The sequence below is a fragment of the Anopheles coustani genome, chromosome 2, assembly GCF_943734705.1.
Source record: "Anopheles coustani chromosome 2, idAnoCousDA_361_x.2, whole genome shotgun sequence".
Classification (NCBI taxonomy): domain Eukaryota; kingdom Metazoa; phylum Arthropoda; class Insecta; order Diptera; family Culicidae; genus Anopheles; species Anopheles coustani.
Window position 1 is genome coordinate 40,319,187 of NC_071289.1, and position 23,013 is coordinate 40,342,199.

Genomic DNA, 23,013 nt, shown 5'->3' on the forward strand with positions numbered 1-23,013 from the left:
TGTGATTCACAACACAGTTAACTGGAAATTTTTAGCGCGACAATCGTACGAAATTTGAGGAAAACAATGGGTGTACGGCATTTGTTAACATTTATGGAGCGGAAAGTGAATGGAGGCACTTATCCTGTGAAAATGGATCAAGAAATACAGTAGGTATCGCTATTACCGCTCTCATACAATATATTTCACAATCATGTACAATCCTCATACTTCTAGGGCTGCTAAAACCGGAACGAAAAAGCCGTTGATTGTGATCGACCTTATGGCTTTGTTCGGATTATTTTGTGACGATAAACATAGCTTGCTTTGCGGTAGCCAAATAAGGCTAGTGGAACGCCAGGCGGACGACTTTTTCAAACGTTTAGCAGAAACCGGTGCCGAGTTGGTATTTTTCTACGATGGTACATTGCAAGCATTCAAGTACGAAACATGGACAGCTCGCCAGAATGAAAAGTACAAGAACATGATTGCCATAGTGGATGATATTGACCACGGTACGCCGTTGACACAGATAGTCAATCGCCACTGGAGGACGATACCCAACAATACCGGACTCAAACTTAAGCGAGTTGCCAGGCAGCATGGTCAATTAATTATCTCGGTCGCCGTAGAATGCGATCAAGCTCTGGCTGCCTATGCGGTGAAACATAAAGCTCTGGCAATCATTTCACATGACACTGATTTCTTCATCTTCGAGGGTAACTGGCAGCTTTGGTCAGCAAATCACATCAATATCGAGACGTTGGAAGCGATTGGCTATAACCGGAAGGCACTCCTCAAGACGCTTGGACTGAACTGGCAGCAGATGGCAGTTTTTGCAACATTGGGAGGAAATGATTTTTTCAAGTACGATGAGGTGGAACCGTTTCTCAATAACTTCGGACAGCATAACCTGAAGTTTCCCAGACTTGCGGAGTATATTAGAAATTTGGCGCTTGATAAAAAGTCAATCAAAAAAACAATCGACCGGGTGTTGTCCTGCGTATACCATGGTAGACCAGTACCGCGAGAAGCCAGAGAATGGTTCCAACAAAGCTTAACCTTTTACAAAACTGTATGTATCCTTATGCATCATTTAGCGTCACGACTAAATGCCATAATGTTCACTATTATTTTATGCGTTTCAGGACGGTAAGGCTGTTAATTCGAAGAATCTTTCAGCGGATCCGCTGCAAAAGTTCCTCCTAGACGCGAATCAGCATTTTGTGCACAACATACTAACGGGGTATCCGTTTAATTGCACCCTGTACTTTTTCGACTATCGCTCACCTGCCTTAGGAAATTATTCTGATATAATCAGTCCAATAATTTCTCGAATAGCCGGCATTATTCTGTATCACCACCGGCAAGCAGGGATTGCGCATGTTAAAGTGATGACCAAACGTAGTCACACGGAATCACACACAATGTACACCGTCCCGGCAGAGTTTCCCGAACATGCAGTACCTCCTCCGATACAGGAACTTCACGCATCAGATGCGAGTACCTGCGAGAGTCTTTTGATGGCAAAATTGGCACTTTTGTCATGGGTTTGCTCGGACAATTTGCCCTTCGAGCCGTTTGCAGCTTTACCGCCATCACTAATGGTTACCGTCCTGACACTCTTTCGGTTGATTGAGTTCGGCGCGCTGGTCCTATTCGAGGCTGACCTTCTGTTCTGGATTGCACACGATCTTTCGTTGGATGGGTTTGATCCGAGCACAGAACGACGACCATATCGTCTAGATCCACGCGCTTTTCGAATCGGGTTTCTCTTTCAGAAAATTTACGCACACTTTGCCAGGGTGGCAAAGTCGCTCGGGCTTCCGAGCATGTACCGACCGTCAACGCCCTACGATGGGCTACGGTTTCACAATCAATACGGCGCTTGGCGTGACGGACATATACAACATCAGATGGGAACATCGTTTTTCGACTGGCGTTTGTATAGTTTGGCCACGCCACGTCACAATGTAGATTAACATAGTTGTATGTATAAAATGCTATTATTCTGGCTATCTTTCTGAACAGTTGTTAAAAATAATGTACATTTTCATACGAAAAATGATAATTATATTATTGATCGCAAAATTCTTTTATCTTATAATTAAAAAACAAAATGCAGCAAAATTACTAAAAAAAAACCTTCTTAAATAACCGTTATGCGATAATGGTGCTTGGCTGGGATGAGTGTATTTGCACCGGTAAACAATCCTTGCTTCTTTTCTAAACTTCCAATAGGCGCTAGCTCCCTCCATCGTCTGCTTCCAGGATTGCACGGATGTTCCCTATCACGTCTGGAGGTACATCGAGCGGTTTCTCACTTAACTGGCCGGTTTCGGGATTTATAACGTAAATTTCGTAGATAGTCTTGTTTGGTTCGCTTGCGTCCTGACTTTCCACCAGCACCAGCGAGTTGATGTCAATGTCTTCGAGCGAAAAGCCAGCACCTGCACCATCCTCCTCCTCCTCCTCCTCAGCAGCAGTTCCACCAGGGAGGGAATTATCACCTTCGGCAACAACAGCGTCATCAACATCCAGCTCTGTCAGGTCCACTTCTTCATACTGTTCCTCCGCTTTCGACGTACCAGAGTGGCCAGCAACTTCCTCTATCGGGATTCCCCGAAGAGGTTCACCTGCGCTAATCTCCTCCTTTCCAATGGTCATTTCCGCAACCGTCTCGCACAGATACCCATCCTTGGAAATATCCACTTTCTCTTCCACTTTGGGGGAATAGTAATCATCATCTTCTGGGATGGGTTCATCTGCGACATAGCATTCATCTTCCTGGCCATCATCACTTGCAGCAACATATTCGTCGTCATCAATTGGTTGCTTGAGGAGCGGCTGTTGTGATGGCGCTGGATCGGTATCATTTTCTATTTTTTGCCGTATTTCGCACACCGACTCATCGGGTTGTTGGACTCCGACGCTCTCTGCTTCTGCTGTGTTGGCCACAGTATTAAGTTCGTTCGATTGCTTAGATTTTTTAGTACCTGCTACTGCCTTCCTGCCAACAGTGGAAATTACCGTTGCCGGTTCTAGCTCTATCAAAGATTCTCTGTTGTCATCGAATGCATAAGCCGTATCGGCGTCCAAGCGGACCTTCCTTGCCACTGGTGCGTTTGCCCCGGGTAGAGGCAGGTACTCAAGGTCGGCTCCGATTCCATCATCGTATTTCATCACTACAGGTGCGAGCTCTTGGGTCAAACTTGTCTGTTCGCCCGGACAGTTCACAGTGTCGAGACTTTCCAACAATATCACAGGTGATGTTTGAAGCACTGGTTCCATTGGCGTATCCGGAGGAACTTCTACCAACGGAAGCTGATTTTCGTGCGTTTTACTCGATGGCCGATCGACTGTAGCTGTGTTCGTCGGTATGGCAATATCGATAGTGTTCGCTTCATTTAACTCGCTAGCGCTTGTAGGTTGACTTGACGGCAACGTATCGCCTACCATACCATTCGGAATGTAGGGAACTGGGTCTGGCACCGTGAGGAGTTCATTGGGCTTCGATGTACACAAGTTGGGCTCCTCGTCTTCCGAAACATTCGCCGATTTCTTTTCCGGCTTAGCTTTTGTAACCTTTGTGTTTACCGTCCGTCGCTTACGAGTAGCGGTAGCCGACGCGGTTTCCTGCTTATCAAACTGATTTCTGGAACTGATTTCTCCAGTGTGATCTGATTCAAGCGGTTCAGCTACATTTACAGAGGCTTCCAAACTGGTAGCGCTCTCGTCTTGTTTTATATCATCCTTCCTCTTTTTACGCCGCCTTTGCTTGGGAATAGAGGTCGTTTGGCTAATGTCTTCCGACTCGCTCTGCTCCAGCTCCTTTTCTATCATTGCACGCTGAGATTTGGAGACACGTTTCTTTGGATTGCGGGCCTTGGAAATTTCTAACACCACCCTACAAAAACAAGAAAAATCATTATCACCCATTGGGAAACTGGCGAAAAGATGGCAATTGTACGCACTTCTTATTCATTTTTTCCTGGCGTAGTTTTTCTTGCGTCTCTTCTTCTAACTGCAGCCTTATTCGCTCCTGCTCTTCGTCCTCTTGGGCAAATTGTTGCTTTAGCTCCTCTAGATTGAACTCTTTCGGATGCTGCAGAGCTTTGTTAACCAGCGACAAGTTAAGACGTTCCTCTTTTTTAAACTGCAATAGAAGAAATAAAGATACGAAAATCAATCTAGAGAGTCATTGTTTAGTGATTTATTAATTTTGCACAAACCTTGAGCTTTAAATCGCGCCTCGTGCGGCAGGGAAAAAGGGTGATCATCATTGAAAAATCCGTCCCAATGGTATGCAAGCACCGGTAAAAACGAATCGTCTCTTCATCGGTCCAATCTTTTGTCCTTTTGATGCGACTGTAATAGCCATGGTCTGTAGAAAAGATGAGCAGATGAAACATGTTTATACCTCCTGTCATATCCTTGCCTAACCATTGCGTTTCTTCTGCTCATGCTTTTGACTTACTACCGCTGAACTCGTCCTGGTACACGATATCCTTACTGGCCAGCGCGTCACGTATTTCCTTTTCCCGTTCGTTCTCTATCACCAGACTTGCCTCGTCCAGTATCATTTCTCCGTTCGGGCCTAGCTTCAATTGAGGCGTTAACTGTACTGCTACTTTCGGCACAGCTGCCGGTGGCGGTGCCGGCAAAGGGGTTGGAGATCTCGATTTGCTCACGCTGCGGCTCTTTCTGCCATCCGGCACTTTCTGACCATTCTCCGATGAACCACTGCGCGTACCCAACACCGGTGTTTGCATGGGATTGTTTACCGGGTTGTAGTAGATCATGTCAAACATGGTGAGGTTCTGTTTTTTCACATTATCGATGTTAATGAGCCGTTTGCGTATTTCTTTTTTGTTCTCCAGCGTTCGTTGGGATTCTTCCTGCTTGGTTGCAATCTTGCGGGCAACCTTGTTCACCGTAATACCCTCTGGGAGTGATTTGTTCGAGGTAAGCGATTCGGTGCGGTTTCTTTTGCGGGACAGTGAAAAGGGATATCCGAAACGAGCCTCCTGTTTTCTTGGTGACATAGGTTCCTCATTGTTGTTGTTGATGATGATATTGGTAGTGGGGATATTTTGACTGGAAATATGGGCTGCATCGACTCCTTGGGTTATAGGGGCAACGTGCCTGGGCAATTCATCTACCGGTTCTGCAAGAAAGGAAGACAATTCAAAATGTTATTGTTCATGTTGAATGTTACATTCACAATTTTCATATGCGATGGCATATTAACATAAAACAGGCCAGTCGTCGGTTCTATTTAAAATTATGAATTGTGAAAAATTGTGTGCCAAGCCAGGATTTTCATATTAGCTGGAGCTATCCGTCGTTATGAAACACTATTTTACAAGCTTGATTTGTTAAACCATGTGAATGTTATAAATGACCTATGCTCTCAGTTGCATCGAACCTTACATAATGCCAATAAACTATGTCAATATATGATGAATAGATAAATAACCTTAAAGAATAAAGTAGTCATTGTTGTAATCTAATGACTGCAGAAACTAAATTAATCAATGAAAACATACTTGGTAGCTTGAAGTGTTGTTCATCCTGCTTTTCCGGAGCGGGGACCACTTCGTCCGCTTTGGGAGCTGTTTCGACAGGCACATTTTCAACCGGAAAGTCTTCATTCGGTTCGGTCAAAGCAAGAGACGTATCTTTTACGTACGGCGTAACTTCATCAACCTCAGGTAATTTCTGTTGCTCGCCGGCACTCTGCGCCTTTGGTGCCCTGCGTATGCTGAGATTGGCAGCTATCTTCACTCGCGGTCGACGGGAAGACATCGTGCATAGCTTCGGCTTGCAGACACCAATGCAGAGAGGGTTAGCGTTGAGTTAATTTTCTACTGCCTTACGGAGGTTTAGAACCGAATGCTTCATTTACTTCACGGAACAGGTGTCTTAATACTGTTCTTCAACTTTGCACTAACTGTACGTCACGCTTAGGCGAATGCACACGCGTTCGATGCGTCGTAGATGTAAACATGATAGCAAAAAACTAGTACTATTAACGCTTCTTTGCCACCATTCCCAGTATTCATCGATATGGTGTAGAAGTAAAGATTGTTGTTATGAAGTTGGCTCGCAATAAGAAAGTTAAGTGTGCTTTACGAAACTACAAGTAAACTGATCGTGCCGAACATGTTTTTTTTAACATTGTAGTTAAGGTTAAATTTACTTGGCATTTGACAATGCCAGCGCAAAGTGACAGCTTTCACTGTAAATTGTCAATTTTTACAAGGTCTATAGATAATGCTTTCAAATTTATTGTCTATATACCTTGAAGAAAAAGCTGGCAGTTTTCGCATGTACGGTAGATACAATAACCCAAAGTTTTTCCACGACGTTCCAATATCACTTTCAACACCCGGTCACAGCTTTACACAAGGTCCTGCGTTTGCGTTTTTCATCTGACAAACGAGCACAGTTTTCTGCCGCAAATAATACTTTGTTGTATGGGACGGCGTCGGAAAAATTGACAAATCGCGACGTTTTCGATCCGAAAATCATGATAACCTGAAATGTCGAAAAACAGCCGCCAGGCGGCCAAAACAGCTTGAAAGAGCGAGAGAGCGCAAGTTGTGATATATGTGTACTACTCAGTACTTGTCTACTAGACTGCCGTCGTCGTCGTCGTCGATGTCGTCGTCGCCGTCGTGGTGTTGCAGAGTGATACAGTAAAATTAACAGATACGTAAATAGCCAAGCGCAAAAAGTGGCAGTAAAAGGAGAAAAATCCTTATAGCTCCATCACCGTCGTGAGTGTTTCCGCGCGAAGGTGAAGCATATTTCGGTACGGGCGACAGAAGATTGGAAAAGCCGTGAAAAATGGTCAGGTTTTCACTGCGGTAGTGTGTGCATAACATCTCCATCTAGTCTAGAAGTGTACCAACAGCAGCACCGTCGATGTGTCTTCAGTGTCCTCTGTATTACTCTGTTTATTTAACCGTTTTCGAAGATCAGTATTTGTGTTTGAACGTAAACAGACAAATAATTTCAGGATCAATATTCTCTGTGCTCATGATTCAGAAAAGACGGTGGCAGTGTAGTCGGCTCCGGTGGAAAAGTGCAATTTGTACAGGCTGGTGAGAAAAATAACGATACGGAAAACGCGTAGAAAATTCGCCTCCCATCGCCACCCCTTCCAATGTTGTGTCGTCCGCTCGCTTATGGCGCCCCGGACGAGAAAGGGACCGCGCGCGTGTCGCAAGGTATGGAACGAAGCAGAAAGAGAACGCACGGCTGAGAAAAATAGAGAGTTGGCGCAATAATACCTCCGCCAGCGCAAAGGAATCGAAAGAATTGTAGTTTTCGTTTCGTCGGGAACTGTACTTCTTTACCCAGCAATATTCGTTCGTACGTTCGATTTCTGATCCCGTTATCAGCTATCAGTGTTTCGGTGGTTTTTCTACCCACCGTGAGCCGTGTAATCTTCGTCTCTCGCTTCTGTTTGTTCATCTGATACGAGAGTGTTTCCGAGAGACGATTGAAAAATATTACGATTATTGCTGCATATTTTCCCTCGACACGGCTTGGTTGATCCGTTCCGTGGTAGTGGTCTGTTTTTTTCCTTACTTTTTCCACCTCCTCCCACCGTGAGCACAGTAGGTCAACAGATTCCTTTCCCCGAAGCTATCCGTTTCCACGGGAGAATGTGTACAGTGGTAGTGGTTACACAGCACATTGGGCGCTTTCCTGGATTAAATGCTGAAAAAAGAAAATATAATATAAACTGCTCATTAGTGTTTTTAAATCCGTAAGCCAAACAGAAAAAATGGGTTCGGATTATATTTCAAAGATGTTTGCACACCAATCTGGGTTGAAAATTTTCTTCAAAATGAAAGTAATGTTATTTTTCAAAGAAGGACAATTCTCACTTATGAATGCAGGGTAGAGATATAACGAAAAACCATCTCTAAATATCATCGGTTATTGAGTTCTTCCAAAATAATATTGCTTCTGTTATACTTCAGTTTAACCAAAGAAACATATTTTTGGTTGTTGATTAATTTCACAAGTTTTTATGCTATTCAATATTTCACACATGGTAACCGTACTATTAAAATGTACCAAACATGTTTGCAATAGAATAAGTGTATAATATTTTCAGTAAAATATGGACTTCTTTAACTCACTTTGTGCCCAGTGTGCACCGGTCCCAGTTTAAGCAGTGTACTATTATAATCAGCGCAAGTGTAAGAAAACGAAAACGCTCGAAAGCGCGACCAGTTGGCGGTGTGTGCGTGCGATGTCCGCGTGAAACCCGCGGTTTCCATTACTCTGGCGGGTGTTTGTGTGCTAGCGTTGTGCAATCGTCTAGCTGCTGTGTGTTTTCCTAGTGATCGAATCTACGAAGCAGAAGCAACGAAACGGTGCGCTTAGAATCCGCGGATGCGCTTCGTAAAGGCGCCGTGTACACTTTTGCCTCCCGTGCCAGTATCAAATTTCACCAGTTTTCCTGCCCCAGCGATGTACCGTGGATCTTAAGAAAGTGCAGTACCAATCCGTAGATGATTGCATTGTACGGCGAAAACGTCAAAATCCAGCGCATGGTTTGTGAAGCGTGCAGTCATGGTAACTAGATTCGGGTGGATCGCGGCCGAATAGCGTTTGGTGGGTTTCCGGTACCTTCCACCCTTTAGCCAGCCTATAGCCAATTTCGGTGCGCCCAAAGAGTGTTCCCTTTTTCCGCTTGTGTCGTTGGAATGTGGTGTTCTGTTCCGCTGCCACTGCTCAGGTGCCTTGGATTTCGGTTGAAAAGCCAACCTGACATATGCATCGATTGAAAAGCAGCTCAACTGTTTACTTTTCCACTATTGCTCCAACCCCTGGAGGATCTTAACCATGCGGAGGCAGTTGTTCGCCTAACAATCGCCGTAAACTGTGCTTATAATATTGGGTTTGCTTTGGAAAAATAGTTCAAATGTGAGTCGTCGTGATAATTTTGGTAAAAGAGAGGGAGAGGAAGAAGGAGAGAATAGCAGTCGGTTTTCTCTCAAAATACGAAAACGCCCGGCTTGCAAAAAAACGAGAGAGAAAGTTCTAACTTACGAAAGTACTACTTTTTCGGGCTAGAGTGAGCTTTTACAGCGTGCTCTCTGGAAATACTCTCTCGCTTGCTTAGGCTCTTTCTACCGGTTCGCGCTTTGCGCGGTCGTTTCTTTCGTTATTTTGGGTATGCCAGAAGACAAAACAAAAAAACAAAAGGATACTTTTTGTTTTGAATTGTTATCCGTTTATTCAATCGGATAGCAAAACTCATTTGGAAATGCACATTTCACGGGGTTGATGCTAGTTGCTTCTGGCGTAAAACACCAACACTTATTTTTTCCACCACTTCCGCTGGAGTAAATTCCAGTACGGATCTTGAATCAAACGTGCTGGGGCTTCGTAAGTCAACCTGAAGATGGTCATTTGTTCTTCTTTCGGAAAACACCAACACAAAATCACAATTTTTACTGTTTAAAACGCGCGACCGAACTGTAAGTTCACAGACTGGACAAGTTAGAAAATTAGACTGCGCGGCAAAGCCTGCTTTGGCAGTTTTTTACTCGCGCCGATCGGCCAAAAGTACGCTTTTCATCTGTATTTCTCCTGCACAATTCAACTCATCTTTCGATTCTCTCTCGTGTAGGCAAACTTTTGCTCACCTCACCGCGCTTCCCCACGTTTCAGCCTACCGCAACGTACCCTTCGCCTACGAAAGTACACTCTCTTTGCTTGCCGGGCGATAAATGTAGCGAGAGAAAAGTGGGGGGGTTCGAGAAAAATTATCAGTTTTATTCCCAAACACAATGCGGGAGCAAAAAATAAATAACTTAAATTCGATTGTGTTCGGAAAAGCAACAACCGCGTGCTAGGAAAACAAAGCGAATAATTTTTATCGGAGCAAAAAGAGCACAAAAAAGTAACACAGCATCCGTGGTTAAACGCAAAACAGTGAGTGGCTCCACATATTAATGCAAACATCTTTCCTTTCACAGGGCTTTACCCACTGCACTGGGCGGCGCATGTGAAGAATGTGTGAGCAATTTTCTGAAATAATTACTTGGTGTATTGTGCGAAACAATAATAACGCAACAGCCGTGCATGGTGTGGCGTTATCGTATGCCGATTGAAAGCTGCACCGTACCTCCGAGATACGGCGCCGCAGTGGTGTATCCGGTAGGGAGAGAGGATGCGTGTAGTTTTTCCCCAGCGTGCACCGTGCATGGAAAGTGTGAAAATGGCATAAGACACGGGGTGGTGCGTGTGCGTGTGTGTGTGGGGAAAAAATAACAAAAAGAAATTATGTATGAAAAAAGTTAAGTCATAACGTTGTGTTTGGCGATTGGCCGTGGTTGCTATTGAAAAAGGGTATAAAAAAGAATGGTGAAAAAGTGTTCTTAAAAGAAAGTTTACTAAAATAAAAAAGATTAATTGAAATTCCTGTGGAACAGGCGCACGTGTAAAACGCGATCGCAACAAGAATAGAAAAACGAATACGCGTCATTGTTCTAGCGTGTGTATAAAATAAGAAAACAAAATCCAAGAAACATCGAAAAGATGGCAAATCCGAGGAAATTCAGCGAAAAAATCGCGCTCCACAATCAAAAGCAGGCGGAGGAGACGGCCGAGTTCGAAAGGATCATGAGGGAGGTGTCGGACGTAACGTCGAAGGTATGGCAATGGGTTTCTTTGTTAGATTTTTCACTCATTTTTACTAAATTTAACATTTTAAATACTATAAGAAGATTTTCGTAATTTTTATAAGTTTGTCAGATTTAAATTCAGTTTCAAAGGTAATCGCAAAAATAGGCCATAGAAGAAAAATTTCATTTATTCGCACGGCCAAAAGTTCACATACCAAACGATTTTACCAGCAAACTAAAATTTTACCGGGGCTCTTTTTTCTACATTGTAGTAGAAAATGTAACGAACCTACTACTAATCAAGACATCGGTTGGATAAGCCAGTGAATGGAACTACAGAGGTACTCAACTTAAAAATAAATTAAATTCCAACGCATCCAATCTACGCCAGCAGAGGAAAGGTGACAAAATAACAAAAGATCTATTCGAAATTTAATTACATTAATTTATTCGGACGTCATAAGAAAATCATAAAGCACTTAATTCCTAATGATGATCAGCGTTCCGAAACGTAGCCTCGTCTTCAAGATCGCTGCACAGCGATTTCGGTGGAAAAAGGATGGGTCGGGCCAAAAGCAGGGTGACAGGGCGGACTAGCGACGACAATCAAGGCAAAATTTAGTGAGCGACGAAGCTTCGTAATTCCCACCTGCCCATGTCCCTCTTTGGTACTCCTCTACTTGGTCCAATCACTATTTTCTATTCGGTCAGTGTAGTAAAATTATTTTCAAGTTCTTATTATAATTTTAGGAAGGATTTTTTTTCTTTTTAAACGTTTTTTTTATATCGTGAAGTTAATTTAACTTAAAATATTATAAAATTGAAAAATGTTCAAATTACAAAAACAAAAATGATGAACGTATGAACGGTTAACGAAAGAAAAGGTAATTGCGTTTGCATAATAGAAAACATTCGTAGGAGTTTTTGCTTTTATATTTTTCAAATAACATTTCGCAGAAATATTTTTTTTTAATCAAATAAGAGTAGAAATACAAAATGTAATGTTTGGTTCTGATTGCGCTCATACAAATTTGTTGATTATTCTTTGATTAGATATTGGTCAGTTGTACATGTTACGGCTACCTTTATCGCTGTTTTTCACCAACCGGTGTTTCTTTAAAGATTGCCGCTACAAGCCGTTGGCTTGTGTCTGGGCTGATCTCAGGCTTTGCTACTCACCGACTGATTATCCGCCGGTCGTGCACGTCTTAACGACAATATCGCTCTTTTGCTACTTGTGTGTCTTGCTTTACGGTCTTTCAGCCGGTTTTTGAACGGTGGGTGTGCAGAGATATACGTACGTGAATATGACGAGGTCCTGATGGTAGAGCTTCAGAATTTACTCGCGCACTTAGTACACACCCTGTCCGACTGTTCGCGCCCGACGGTATTTATAAATAACGTGTTTAGCAGAACCAACAGCAGCACACATGCAACGAACGCCGCTTGAACGATACGGTCGGTTCTAGTCCCAGTTGGAAGAGTTTGTGAAATGACCATTTTGAAGATGAAACTAGTTTGAAAAATTCCCCAACTATGTAACTTGATTGTTGGGTTGGAGATGAGATCGGTAGCAAACATTAGATTTTCTTCAGTTGACTTGAATAGAATTTTAATTTATGTGGAGGAATAATATAGCTTAAATACCCTTTTATATAACAATTGATAAGAAATTGCACGCAAAAGTTTCTGCGCTGCTGGGGAATAACATTATGATTTATGCACCAGTGCTTTCGAATGAACGATCGCCCTCACACACCCAGTGTGATTCGGCACATATTTTAGAAAGATCAACCATTTTATGATCCCGGATAGAGGTTGTACACCTGCTGCAACTCTAAAGTGTGAGTTAGCCATTCTTACCCTTTGGGGTACAGTAGTATATTGGGGTACCAGTATATTATCTTCAACGTTTCAATTGGATGATTATGAGTCATTTGTAATTCTACAAAGCGGCATGCTTCTTTCGATGAGTTCAGAAAGGAGAAAGAATATATAAATAAGTTTTTCTAATGCTTTCTTAAAATTATTTCTAGTAATATATTTATTTGTGAAAACTCTGGGTTGTAACTAAATGCCTCAGAACTTAAACAACATAAAATTATTGTAATTGTTTTATAAAGCAACGACATTGTCCACACAAGGCAACATTCAATACTTACAAAATATGATAATTATGGAATTTTGCTAAAGGCATCTATAATATTATCATCATGATTTAAAATTCTCGCGTGATATTCTAACACCCATGGCACAGCGATAGCGGAAGGAAATACCATACCCGCCCAAATTTGTAAATAATTTAAAGCCAAATTATTTTGTCAATAATTTAAATATCTATTTCTACTTCTACTTTCCTGAAATGGATGATTTTAAACAATCGATCGCTGGCTATTATGTGTAAACATGGTTTATGCATAATTCGACTTAGTAAAAAGTTTAGTTCTAGATATAACAATAATATATTAATTACAAGCAGAATTGTGTTCGTGATACAATCAATCATTGTACAGTTTTAATGACCTTCCGGCATACGTTCGCTGGATGAAAACTGTTTATCTTTGATAGCAGAGTATAGTTTGAATTTGAACTTTTGCGTGCCGGTTTGGCAAAATATCTTAAATTTTAATTTTCTAATTATTATTAAATTTAATTCTCCTGTGTTAAATGTTTATACGTAACATAACACTTAGCGCTCTGATATGCTGTGATGTTGTGTAAGGGTTAACCGTGAATAAAAAAGCATCGGTGGTCCCTCTCTCCCACGCAGTTCTCCCCATTCTGTCTTCGGTTGTAGCGGTCAGCAGCCTGTAGTGCATCCAGATCGATCTGTAGCTGGTTCTGTGGACCAGTTTGACGGCTTTTAGTGCGGACACTACTTCTTTACTTCCCCCACCCCCGTATGCGCGTACGAACCGAAAGGACCGAGTTCTATTTGAAATCCAGCTGTAGTGAATTCGGTCCACTATTCAGCATGTTTGGGGAGAGGAGGGAACCGGTCGTGAATGGAAGCACGGCCACGGAGGCGGCTCGAATGTTGTCACTGGCGCGCGCGTGTTTCCCTTTTTGCGGCTTATCGAGGCGTTTGTACGTTGAAGCTGGGCAGCGATCACTAACACTTGGGAATGGTAGTGAGCACGTAGCTTCTCTCGCGGTTGGAGCGCACATCTACTGGCGAAACCGCGAATATGCGGGCACCTACACGGCGCCGACGACTTGCCAGCAATCCGATCATGGTGTGGTACATCCCCCGTCAGCCTTGGTTTAGTGTAGCGGGTGCTGTGGGTTAGCAGACGACACTGCTGTTTACTGCTGAGCAAACAGAACATCATCCGCATACCGCGAACGGACTCACACTAGCCCGGTGGCAGCTGGCTGGCCAGCATTAGACAGACCTGAATCGGCGGCGTGGCCCAGTCCTCTCCGCGTGTCGCGTTTGTTTGATCAGTCGGGCTTGTCCATTCGCGGCCTTTTGTGCTGCGCCGTTGATAATGGAGCCGTTTGATAGAGACGCGCAACTTTTTTCTCGTGCCCTTTGCCCCAGCCCCAGGTTCCCGTCCATCGTCCGAACGGGGTTCCAGCGCCGGGCGTGGGGTTTGTTTATGTCAATCGAACTTCTGCGCCACCGATCGTTGCGAGCTGTGCGTCTATAGGAATAGACGGCACGAACACTGGAAGATGTATTTGTTCCAGGGAACTTCCTGCACACGATCGTTTCGAAACGATGTGTGTGAGCCAACACTGCACCTCCGTTCTCAAAATACTGATGTTGGAACAGTTGGAAATTATTGACGGCGCAATAGTTTGCAGCAAATGCTCTGGTGTACTACTTTGCGGAAGTAAAAGTAATACAGTATTGAAAGCATTCACAGAAGAAGGAACGGGCGAAAGCTATGTCCTCTTAATTTGTGCAAATGAGTCTTCAAGCGTTCTCTTCTTCTCAACAGAGCCGAAATCGAAATATGGTGGATGGTATTGAGCTAGGTAGAAAAATTTGAGAATTTTCGTTTTCTGTGGTCTATATTTGGTGGTTCCTACGATTCTTTCCCTTTTCGATCTTATAAATCTTTAAGCTAAAGCGAATGCACATGTTGTTCATAAAATGTGTGTTTAAAATAAAACTATCAAAACATCATTCAAACATCGATTGAAAAATTAAATCTATAGAAAGATCATTAACATTCATTGATACATTGTGAATTGTTTTACACAAAACTACATGATCGACTTCGGTCGTCGGCACCGGATGATCTACCGTTACCGTCATTAATGATAAGAGTCCTTTAGTGCATAGTAGGGTCTCCTGGCCTGGGTGTGTGTGTATGTTGCAAACAATCACTTCCACCCATGCGCCTGTTGCCAGAAGAGCAGCACGAGAGTGTGTTTGGGTTTTGTTTGCCAGTGACGCAAGCTGCTGATGTTTTCGCCCCTTTGCGCGTGTTGTTTATGTTGCACGGCTAGCAAGAGCGAGAGTTGGCCCCAGTGAATGGAAAGACACTCTGCCAAGGGTCGCCAAATCACGTACATCGATAGGAGCGGTACTTGTTTATGTAAATATTGGCCCGTGAAATTTACCGCGCTCGATACGCGATCGCAAGGATGGTCAAGTTTTCTTGGTATTACTTTCAATGAACCGCAGGTAACGCGTCCTGCTTCCTGTCAGTTGCGATGGCACGGACATGTGTTGTGATAAATTCCGAGCAATTTTGATAAGCTCCCCCAACTTCCTGTTCTTTGGATACACATTTATCGATACATATTCTTTCATATACAGCGACAATGGTTGAACCCTTGTGAATCGTTTTTTTTGTAGGTTGAAAAATGAAAATTCGGATCCTGCTTTGTTTTCTTGTTAAATACAATTTTTATACATATCGTATGTAACGGGCAAATTAAATTTACAAAATTTATAAATACAATGATGGATAGTGATACACAAAGCAATTAAACAGCATTTTTCGAGCAAATCGTTAACATCTACGAAGCTGTCACTTTTTTAACGCATATTGCTGTGAGCAGATGGTTCGCTCTCATTGAAATATAAGTAATCACTACGTAAACACCGAAAGTAATGGTTTTCTCAAACTTTAAGTGTTTTAAAAAATTATCAAAACGTTACTTGAATTTTTGGGGCTCGATAAATATGTTTCTTTCGGATGTAAAAGTGGGCCAAAATATATGTAAGGAAATCTGGTTAAGGTAAATAGCTGTTTCTTATTTTGTTTTAAAGAATCTTTAAATCATAAAATACATCAAACAAGCATTTTTTCTAGTGTGCCAAAACTGGTACACAGATATATAGAAACACTGGTACACAGATATATATATATATAAGATATATAAATAGAAACAAAGTGAGCCAAAGTAGCGGCAAAAAGTGTGTTTAAAAATTGATATTTTTTCTGTGAAAACGTCAAATAAACTCAAAATATAAATTTTAATGCATGATTAGATAGCTACTTTACATTAAAATACCAAGTTTATCGTTACATGGTCGATACAATGAGTGCAACGATTTATATCGTGGCAACCCTCCATTAAGTGGGCCTAAACTGGCCCTTTGCTCTTTTTATTTTAATGGGTGTTTGGCAACACTTATGCTAGCTGATTATAGCCGAATATTCCGAAACCCCATTTGAATAAAATATGATAGAAAACAATCTTTGAAAGCGAAGCTGAAAGCGAGCTGTCAATTTTCATACATATCACGTCACAGGAACCGAACCTGATACCATATTGCTGTTTCTATATTTAAGCAAATACTAAATATTAGTACAAACAATCTATACAAACTCGATTAACATGCTCCTCAAGATCTCCGAAGATTTAATTTCAGAATATTGAAACACACTGATAAGCATATGTACCTTTTTCCTTAGCGTGTCGTGTTATGTTTCGGACCTGAAATAACATTTTCGCCCCGTTATTTTTACATTTAATGGCCACGGATTCGGCTATGATTTTTTCCCCCAGCGAACGTGCTCCCAAAGTTTAAGCGTTATTATGTTTTTCGTTCCACTTATTTCTCCCTCAGTAAGTGGTGGAGAAAAAAGATTGTTTAAAGTCTTAAAACGACCGATAGTTGAGAATTTAAACTTCTTCAACTCAGTAATAACGTTGGGTGTGTGTGAGAATGAGTTGCACGTTTTTTAACTAATCCAACCTTTGCCTCGACGTATGCCTCGGTTCGCGAAGCAATATCCCGTGGCAAGCTGCTCCTGGGTCTCTTGGTTTGGTGGTTTCGAGTCTTTAGGGCGCGCCGAGAGCTCGGTTGTTGCCAAAAATCCACCCATCGGAACCGGTTTGCCACAGAAGTAAGTACCGTACAGTGTGTTTCCAGTGGAACCGGTCATCGCTATGCTGCGTTTTGGTGATGCGATGGTCAGAAGACGGACTTGTGTGGCTTTCGTCTTGGCCTGTTCGTCAACGGTGGGTTGCTAAACGCCTTACGAGAAAAGAAGTATGATGTGATATGTGCGGAGGAAAAAGTGGGCATAACCCGGGCCGATATTACGTAGGTTTCGGCTTCAGGCTAGAATTCCCTGTTACGTAGCAGCCAAGTCCGTTTGCCAAACAGCGTCCGATTTGTGAATGGGTGTGCTTTTATTGCTGTGTTTAAATGAAATACGCAAATATTGTAAAGTCTCACGTTGTTAACCCGCTTTAAGATCAACATCCGGCGGGGCAGGAAGGATGTGTGCGTATGCTAAAAATAGGGAAGGTGTAATGTTGATCGAAGTGTTTGCAGGTTTATCCGCCAGCAGTTGCACCTGTTGATTTATTATATGAAGAATTACATACTTTAAGGGTTTTTCCAAGAATCTTTGCCGTTCAGTTGATTACTGCGCTATGTTATTTATTAAACCCTTACATTGCTTACTATTTCAATTTTATTACATTTTGATCACTCCGATTCTGTAATTCATATCGGCCGTAGAAGTCCAAGTCCATGCTTTATGTTTAAAAATAGAAAATCAAAAAAATAGCATTCATACTCGCTATTCAAACCCAGTCACATAAAGCTTTATCGTTCTGTCGCAAATCGCTCATACTCATTCGCCAATGTGGTCAATTTTAACGGTTTCTTGTTTTGCTGGAATCGTTGTCGTTTGAATTCCTTCCTGTGACAACAAACCTTATTCCAAAGCAAGTTAGAATGAGCACAAATGAAAAATTTTATTAATCTTTGAAATCTAAAAGGAAAGAGAAAGGGAAAAGTCTAGACAAAGAAGAAGAGGAGGAATATATTTCAATACTTACTTACCTCCACACTCGATATGGCTGTAAAAGAAATTTTTGGAATTATTTTTAAATAAAACATATACATAACGTTAAGTACAGTTTATTAAAAAGATGATGAATGAATTCAATCTTTTTTTATTTTCCTTCCTCCCCGATTTAGCGACTACATTTTGTCAATGACTATAATTTCCTAAAATTTAAAAAAATGCATTTACCAAGAAATAAATGGCGTGGTTAGTTTGGCTGTATCAGGATGCACGTTAATTGGGGATTTAATATTCAATGTTGGCTTTAATCTGCATAAAGTGGGTTGGGTTTAAGAAGCAAAACGAATGTATTCTCCTTCTTTCACCCATGAGTTTATTTGAGTGAAAGGATTCTTAAGGAGGATGGGGGTGCGATTAAATGGTCCGGATAAGGCAACTGAAAATTTAAATAATTTATGAGCCTCTTTCGTGCGCACTAACCGTGCTTGCTCGGTGACTCATACGGTACGAGAGAAGCCTATTAATTGAACGGATTTTTCTGCAGCTCGCGTTATGCCGCACGCCGTTATCGCCTCCTCTTGTATTCTATACTCATATGTACGCTCGCGCCCTTATTACGTGGGTTCCGATTTATGGAAACATGCAGTTCCGGTCGCTAGCAGTGTACTGCTCTCCGGGTGCATTAGAGTTTCTAAGTTGTATTTTTGCTGCCCCGTCGGAGGGTTTCGAACGCGGCCAGGAATTCGGGGAATCGCGAACGATTTGTTGGAATAAATATGTATAAAACAGCACATCTTACCAACGCGACGGGCTTATCGCGCGCCAATTCCCGTCACGTTTATGCGTGCCTGGCGGAATTGGTGTGTGTGCTGGGGGGGAGGGGGAGACTAACGGAAGTCGTGCTATTTCACAAACGCCCCAACGCGTTGCATACTCCCAGGTCGGTGAATGGTTAGCAGGCACCGGATACAAAAAAAAAAATCCTCTATAATACGGTAGACGAATTGCTCCAGGAAGGAAAAATGATGTCCGGTGTTGCACGGATTTGGAGGCCGAGAGTAATTAAACATGCACCCGTTTCCAACCCCCGTCGTGTTCTTGTTGACTTTTCCTTTCTCGCCAACGTCATAGCGCCATTGGCGATCGCCAGCCCGTTTCTCTGTTCCCGATTGAACTCGCGCTTCACACTATCAGCTGTTTCTTCTGCAATCAATGCACCGAACGAAACACTAGGCTAATCTACAGGTCCCGAATGTTCTCGAACACGGACGTTGGAGCTTGTATGGTTCGATGGAATCGTGTCACGAATGGCGTTGGATGCTCATGGTGTGTTAACCGGTTTTTTGATTTAATGGCATACGAGTTGGCGTTATTAATAAGGGTTTCTTTATTGAATTGTTGGTGCGTTTATGTTTAAAGCAATGAATTTAATTATTGTTTTAGACAGTAAAAATCACTAGCAATGGCTGCCGTCAAGAAATGTATCGAGCAGCGATGAATAATTTTCCACATAGAATCAATTATTTACAAAATTAAACAAAAACTCATTACTTTTTACTGCGTAAACGAAACAAATCACGCGAGTAATCGACACTAGTAAAATTATGCGGCCCCTTTTTTGTGTTCGGCGCTTGAACGTCTTTTTGGAGCTGTTACGAGTGCCTTATTTTCTTATCACGTCACACTGGGCCGTCTTATCGTCTTAGCTGCCAGACACACACACACACACACATACACACGAGCGGGCTGAAAATGAAACGTGCCTAACCTTGGCCCTGCCTGAAGTCGGATGTTTTCGTAATGCGATCGGACTTTCAATGTGGATCCGTTCAGCGTTCGGGTAGCTTAGATCGTCATTTCCGGACAAAACTAGTGTTTGCGAAGTCAATAGTAGTAAGTTAAGTTAAGGTTTATTTGCTTTCACAGCGATTAAAAAGCATGCTTAATTTTTTCCTTAAAATTTCCCTTTGTGTACGAGGATAGTAGTTTTGTCCGGAATCCGGGACCTAAGATTAGAACCTACGCCGTCGAGGACGCCCGTTGGTTGATTTTCTATCCAGCGCTACCGCTCGGCTGTTGTGGAGCCGCGTTTTAGCATACAGAAGTAAGCTATTTCAAGCGTTAAACGAATTGTTACTTTTTCCGATAACTCGTAGAATTTTCTGAAAAACAAACAAATACACCAACAAATTAAGGCGTGAATAGAAATGAGAGATTTAATGCTGTAGAATTTACCAGCAATCAAGGAAAATTAAAACTTATACACCTGCCACGGTGTTTCATAACCAAAAATCAACTTACTCGAAAATATCTAAGTAGTTTAAAAAAACTTGAAATATTTTACACCAATTTTCTGATATAACTCGAACATTTATTATATTAGTGGTAACGAATTACGATTTCGAGGGTTCATTTTTAAAGCGGATTGATTTTCTAAAAATATTTTTACTAAAATACGAGTCTATCAATGCAACAATGAGTAGCAATTCGTATTTATTGCAATTTTATTCAAAATATACGATTCGATTGCTGTAAACATGTTTGAAATTAGCTGTTTTCATTTTACATGATGTTTTGTGTGCTTTAAAGAGTTAGTTTTATATTCTCTTTGTATTTTACTGGGTTTGGCCCTTGAAATGTGTATGAAATTCATATCCCCAGCAGAGAGCGTTGCGTGAGCAAAACTAAACATTTTCCGCGTGATCCTCGATTGGCGTCACTAAAATCGCGCCGTTCGCGTCTCGTCCGTGATGATCCTCATCATCGTTGCTGCGTGTCTTTACCGCCCATAATAGATATCCCCAATACACCAACCCTTAGCTCCAGTTCGAACAGCGATATCAAGCAAGCAAAAAACGGACATACCCAGCCAAATTGAAACCGGTTCTCTAAGTGGCAAGAACAAAGCGAACACAGGACGACTACACCTGACGGAGTGTGCGACTCGACACGGGTTCGCGACACACCTGAATTTTCTAAAATATATTCACGTCCGAAACTGGGGCCGGCCGCAAGCTCCAAAACGGCTTTGGCTCGCGAGGGACGTCTACGCAGGCGTTGGGGCGATCGAGCGAGCTTTGAACCGGCGCGCACACAGACACCGACAGCCGCGGGGCACGTATCAATGATGATATTCGCGGTGTACGCCACGAGAAGCGACCCCAGCAGCGCCAAATGTATGTCATCGATCGTGTTGATCACGCTTGTTTCGCATCGATCCTATATAAGATGCCATTCGACTATCTCTCTCACATACTCATACAAACGGACTGCCTGCTATAGCTCCGTTCTTCTCCCTTGCATTTGCAGTCCAGCACGCGTCGTTAAGCATCAGTGGCTTGTGTTCGTGTGTTTGGCTTGCACGCGCGACTCGCGGTTGCTGTTAATTTCCGCGACTTCGAAGCCGTTGGCGTCGTGGGCTCGATCAGTTCTTGTTCTGTTCTCGTCGTTGACGGTTTTGCATAACAAACGGCCCTTTTTCGTTCGCGTTCGACCAACGGTCAGCAAACAGTGTGCGTTCCTATAAACCTCCTACCTTCAAACGAGTCAGTGTGTGACCAGTGATTGCCTGTTGATTACCCGCACGAGGTTGTTTTTTGGTTGTTGTCAAGCTTGGAACGACTTGCAGAATCGAGTTTTGGAGTCTTTTTTTTTCAAGTACGAACAGTATCAACACACTTCCAAAAGGTGTTCCACTGCAAGAGGCAACGTGAATGTAGTGAATGCTTGGACTTTGGTTTATGCCAAAGCAGTGCAGTGGTTTACGAAAAGGTCCGCTCGAAGTTTACTAATTTTACGCCACTGAATTGCCGTGGTGCATCGGTTTGTGGAATTGAGTGTGTACGGCTTCCAGTTTGGTGTACAAAGCAAAAGTAGCGTTCAATCAAACGGCGACGAGGGAAAAATAAAAAAGATAAATAGTAGTTACTGCACCAAGGAATAAATCCTTTGCATCAAGGAAACCGTGTGACGTGAGCGGTTCCGTTTCGTGGTCGCCTCAAGATTGCGTCCTCCTACTGTACGGCCGAGGGGGTACTGCTGGCAAACGGTTCCACCGGTCCCCCCGGCCCGAGCAAGATGACGAATCCGCGCAAGTACCGAGACAAGATAAAGATCCAGGAAGAGAAGATGAAGCAGCAGCGGCAGGAGTACGAGCGGACGATGCAGGAGATGGCACCGATCATCGGCCGAAGGGTAGGCATCACTACATGCCGGTGGCGGGTGTGACCACAATCCGAATGAACTTACAGTTTCCGAATGTTTCTTGCTCTTTATGGCAGAATCGGGGAGTTTTTAACGTTTATCTGCTTCGATTCTAAATTGTTTTTCTACTTGGAAGGATTATTTCTATACGCTCGTTAGTTGTAGTGCGGAAACCATGTTTGAGATTAGAAGGCCTTTTTTTTGTTTATCTTTGGTTTTTCTTCTTTTCCCTTTTTTGTTTTTTTTTATATAACACACACAACATTTCTTAAGGCTTATTTCTCGTTAAAAAAAAACAAATCTTTTATTCTGAGTTTTATTTTCATAACTTCACATTTTCTGTAGAACTTACATACTTTATAATCGTCGCTAACATCGAAGTCAAAAGCACGAAACATATAAAAGAAATGTTTATCCTCCAAAGCATTGTTTTCCTCAGTTTATTTCTCTGCTCTTCAAAGCAAACACTTAAAATTGTAGAATTGCTGGATGAGATAAGTTTCATTGAACATTTGAAGTATTGGAAAAAGTCTATTGTTGACAAGGTTTCCAAAACTTTGTCTATGTTTGGCCTTATGCAATCCCGGTAACGGAAAAATTGAGTGTATACGGGCATAAAGTATATATATTTTTAATAATCCATTTTCCATTAATCATTTACATGAGAAATTGGAATTGAACATCATTTTAGTTATTTGATATAAACATACATATTTTTGGAAAGTTTAAGAGAATTTTTCAATTTAATTATTTTGCAACGCTCAGACATTTTATACGTTTTTCTTTCGTACTTTGCTTCATAAAACCCGATCAAAGGCCTTCTTGAGCCTCGCGCGTAGAAATCAATGTGCGTGATGATCATGCTTTCCGGCCCAAAGGCGTCACGACAGCATATTTTCTGACCCCCTGCGTTTGTGGTCAAGCCTCTTGCGGATGCCGAAAAGTTG

At 42.3% G+C, this 23,013-nt stretch overlaps 4 protein-coding genes across 4 annotated transcripts in view; 3 read left to right on the forward strand and 1 right to left on the reverse strand.

Annotated features, from left to right (window-relative positions):
• The window catches only part of LOC131267304 (store-operated calcium entry regulator STIMATE-like), a 250,804-nt gene that overhangs the window by 81,380 nt on the left and 146,411 nt on the right, over positions 1 to 23,013 (forward strand). The window lies entirely within an intron of this gene.
• On the forward strand, positions 34 to 2,117 carry LOC131267298 (uncharacterized). Its single transcript, XM_058270141.1, has 3 exons — positions 34 to 149; positions 217 to 1,054; positions 1,128 to 2,117. Exons 1-3 carry the CDS (start codon positions 67 to 69, stop codon positions 1,959 to 1,961), a joined length of 1,755 nt encoding a protein of 584 aa, XP_058126124.1. The 5' UTR covers positions 34 to 66; the 3' UTR covers positions 1,962 to 2,117.
• LOC131267290 (transcription factor TFIIIB component B'' homolog) lies at positions 2,026 to 6,129 on the reverse strand. Its single transcript, XM_058270133.1, has 5 exons — positions 5,529 to 6,129; positions 4,457 to 5,146; positions 4,212 to 4,363; positions 3,954 to 4,135; positions 2,026 to 3,886 (listed from the first exon to the last, which is right to left on the reverse strand). Exons 1-5 carry the CDS (start codon positions 5,785 to 5,787, stop codon positions 2,224 to 2,226), a joined length of 2,946 nt encoding a protein of 981 aa, XP_058126116.1. The 5' UTR covers positions 5,788 to 6,129; the 3' UTR covers positions 2,026 to 2,223.
• Positions 8,336 to 23,013, forward strand: part of LOC131267293 (CREB-regulated transcription coactivator 3) — a 33,491-nt gene continuing 18,813 nt past the window's right edge. The window contains exons 1-2 of the mRNA XM_058270136.1: positions 8,336 to 8,616; positions 9,987 to 10,662. Of these exons, the coding sequence (XP_058126119.1) occupies positions 10,549 to 10,662 (114 nt within the window). The 5' untranslated portion in view covers positions 8,336 to 8,616; positions 9,987 to 10,548. The remainder of the gene's footprint in view (positions 8,617 to 9,986; positions 10,663 to 23,013) is intronic.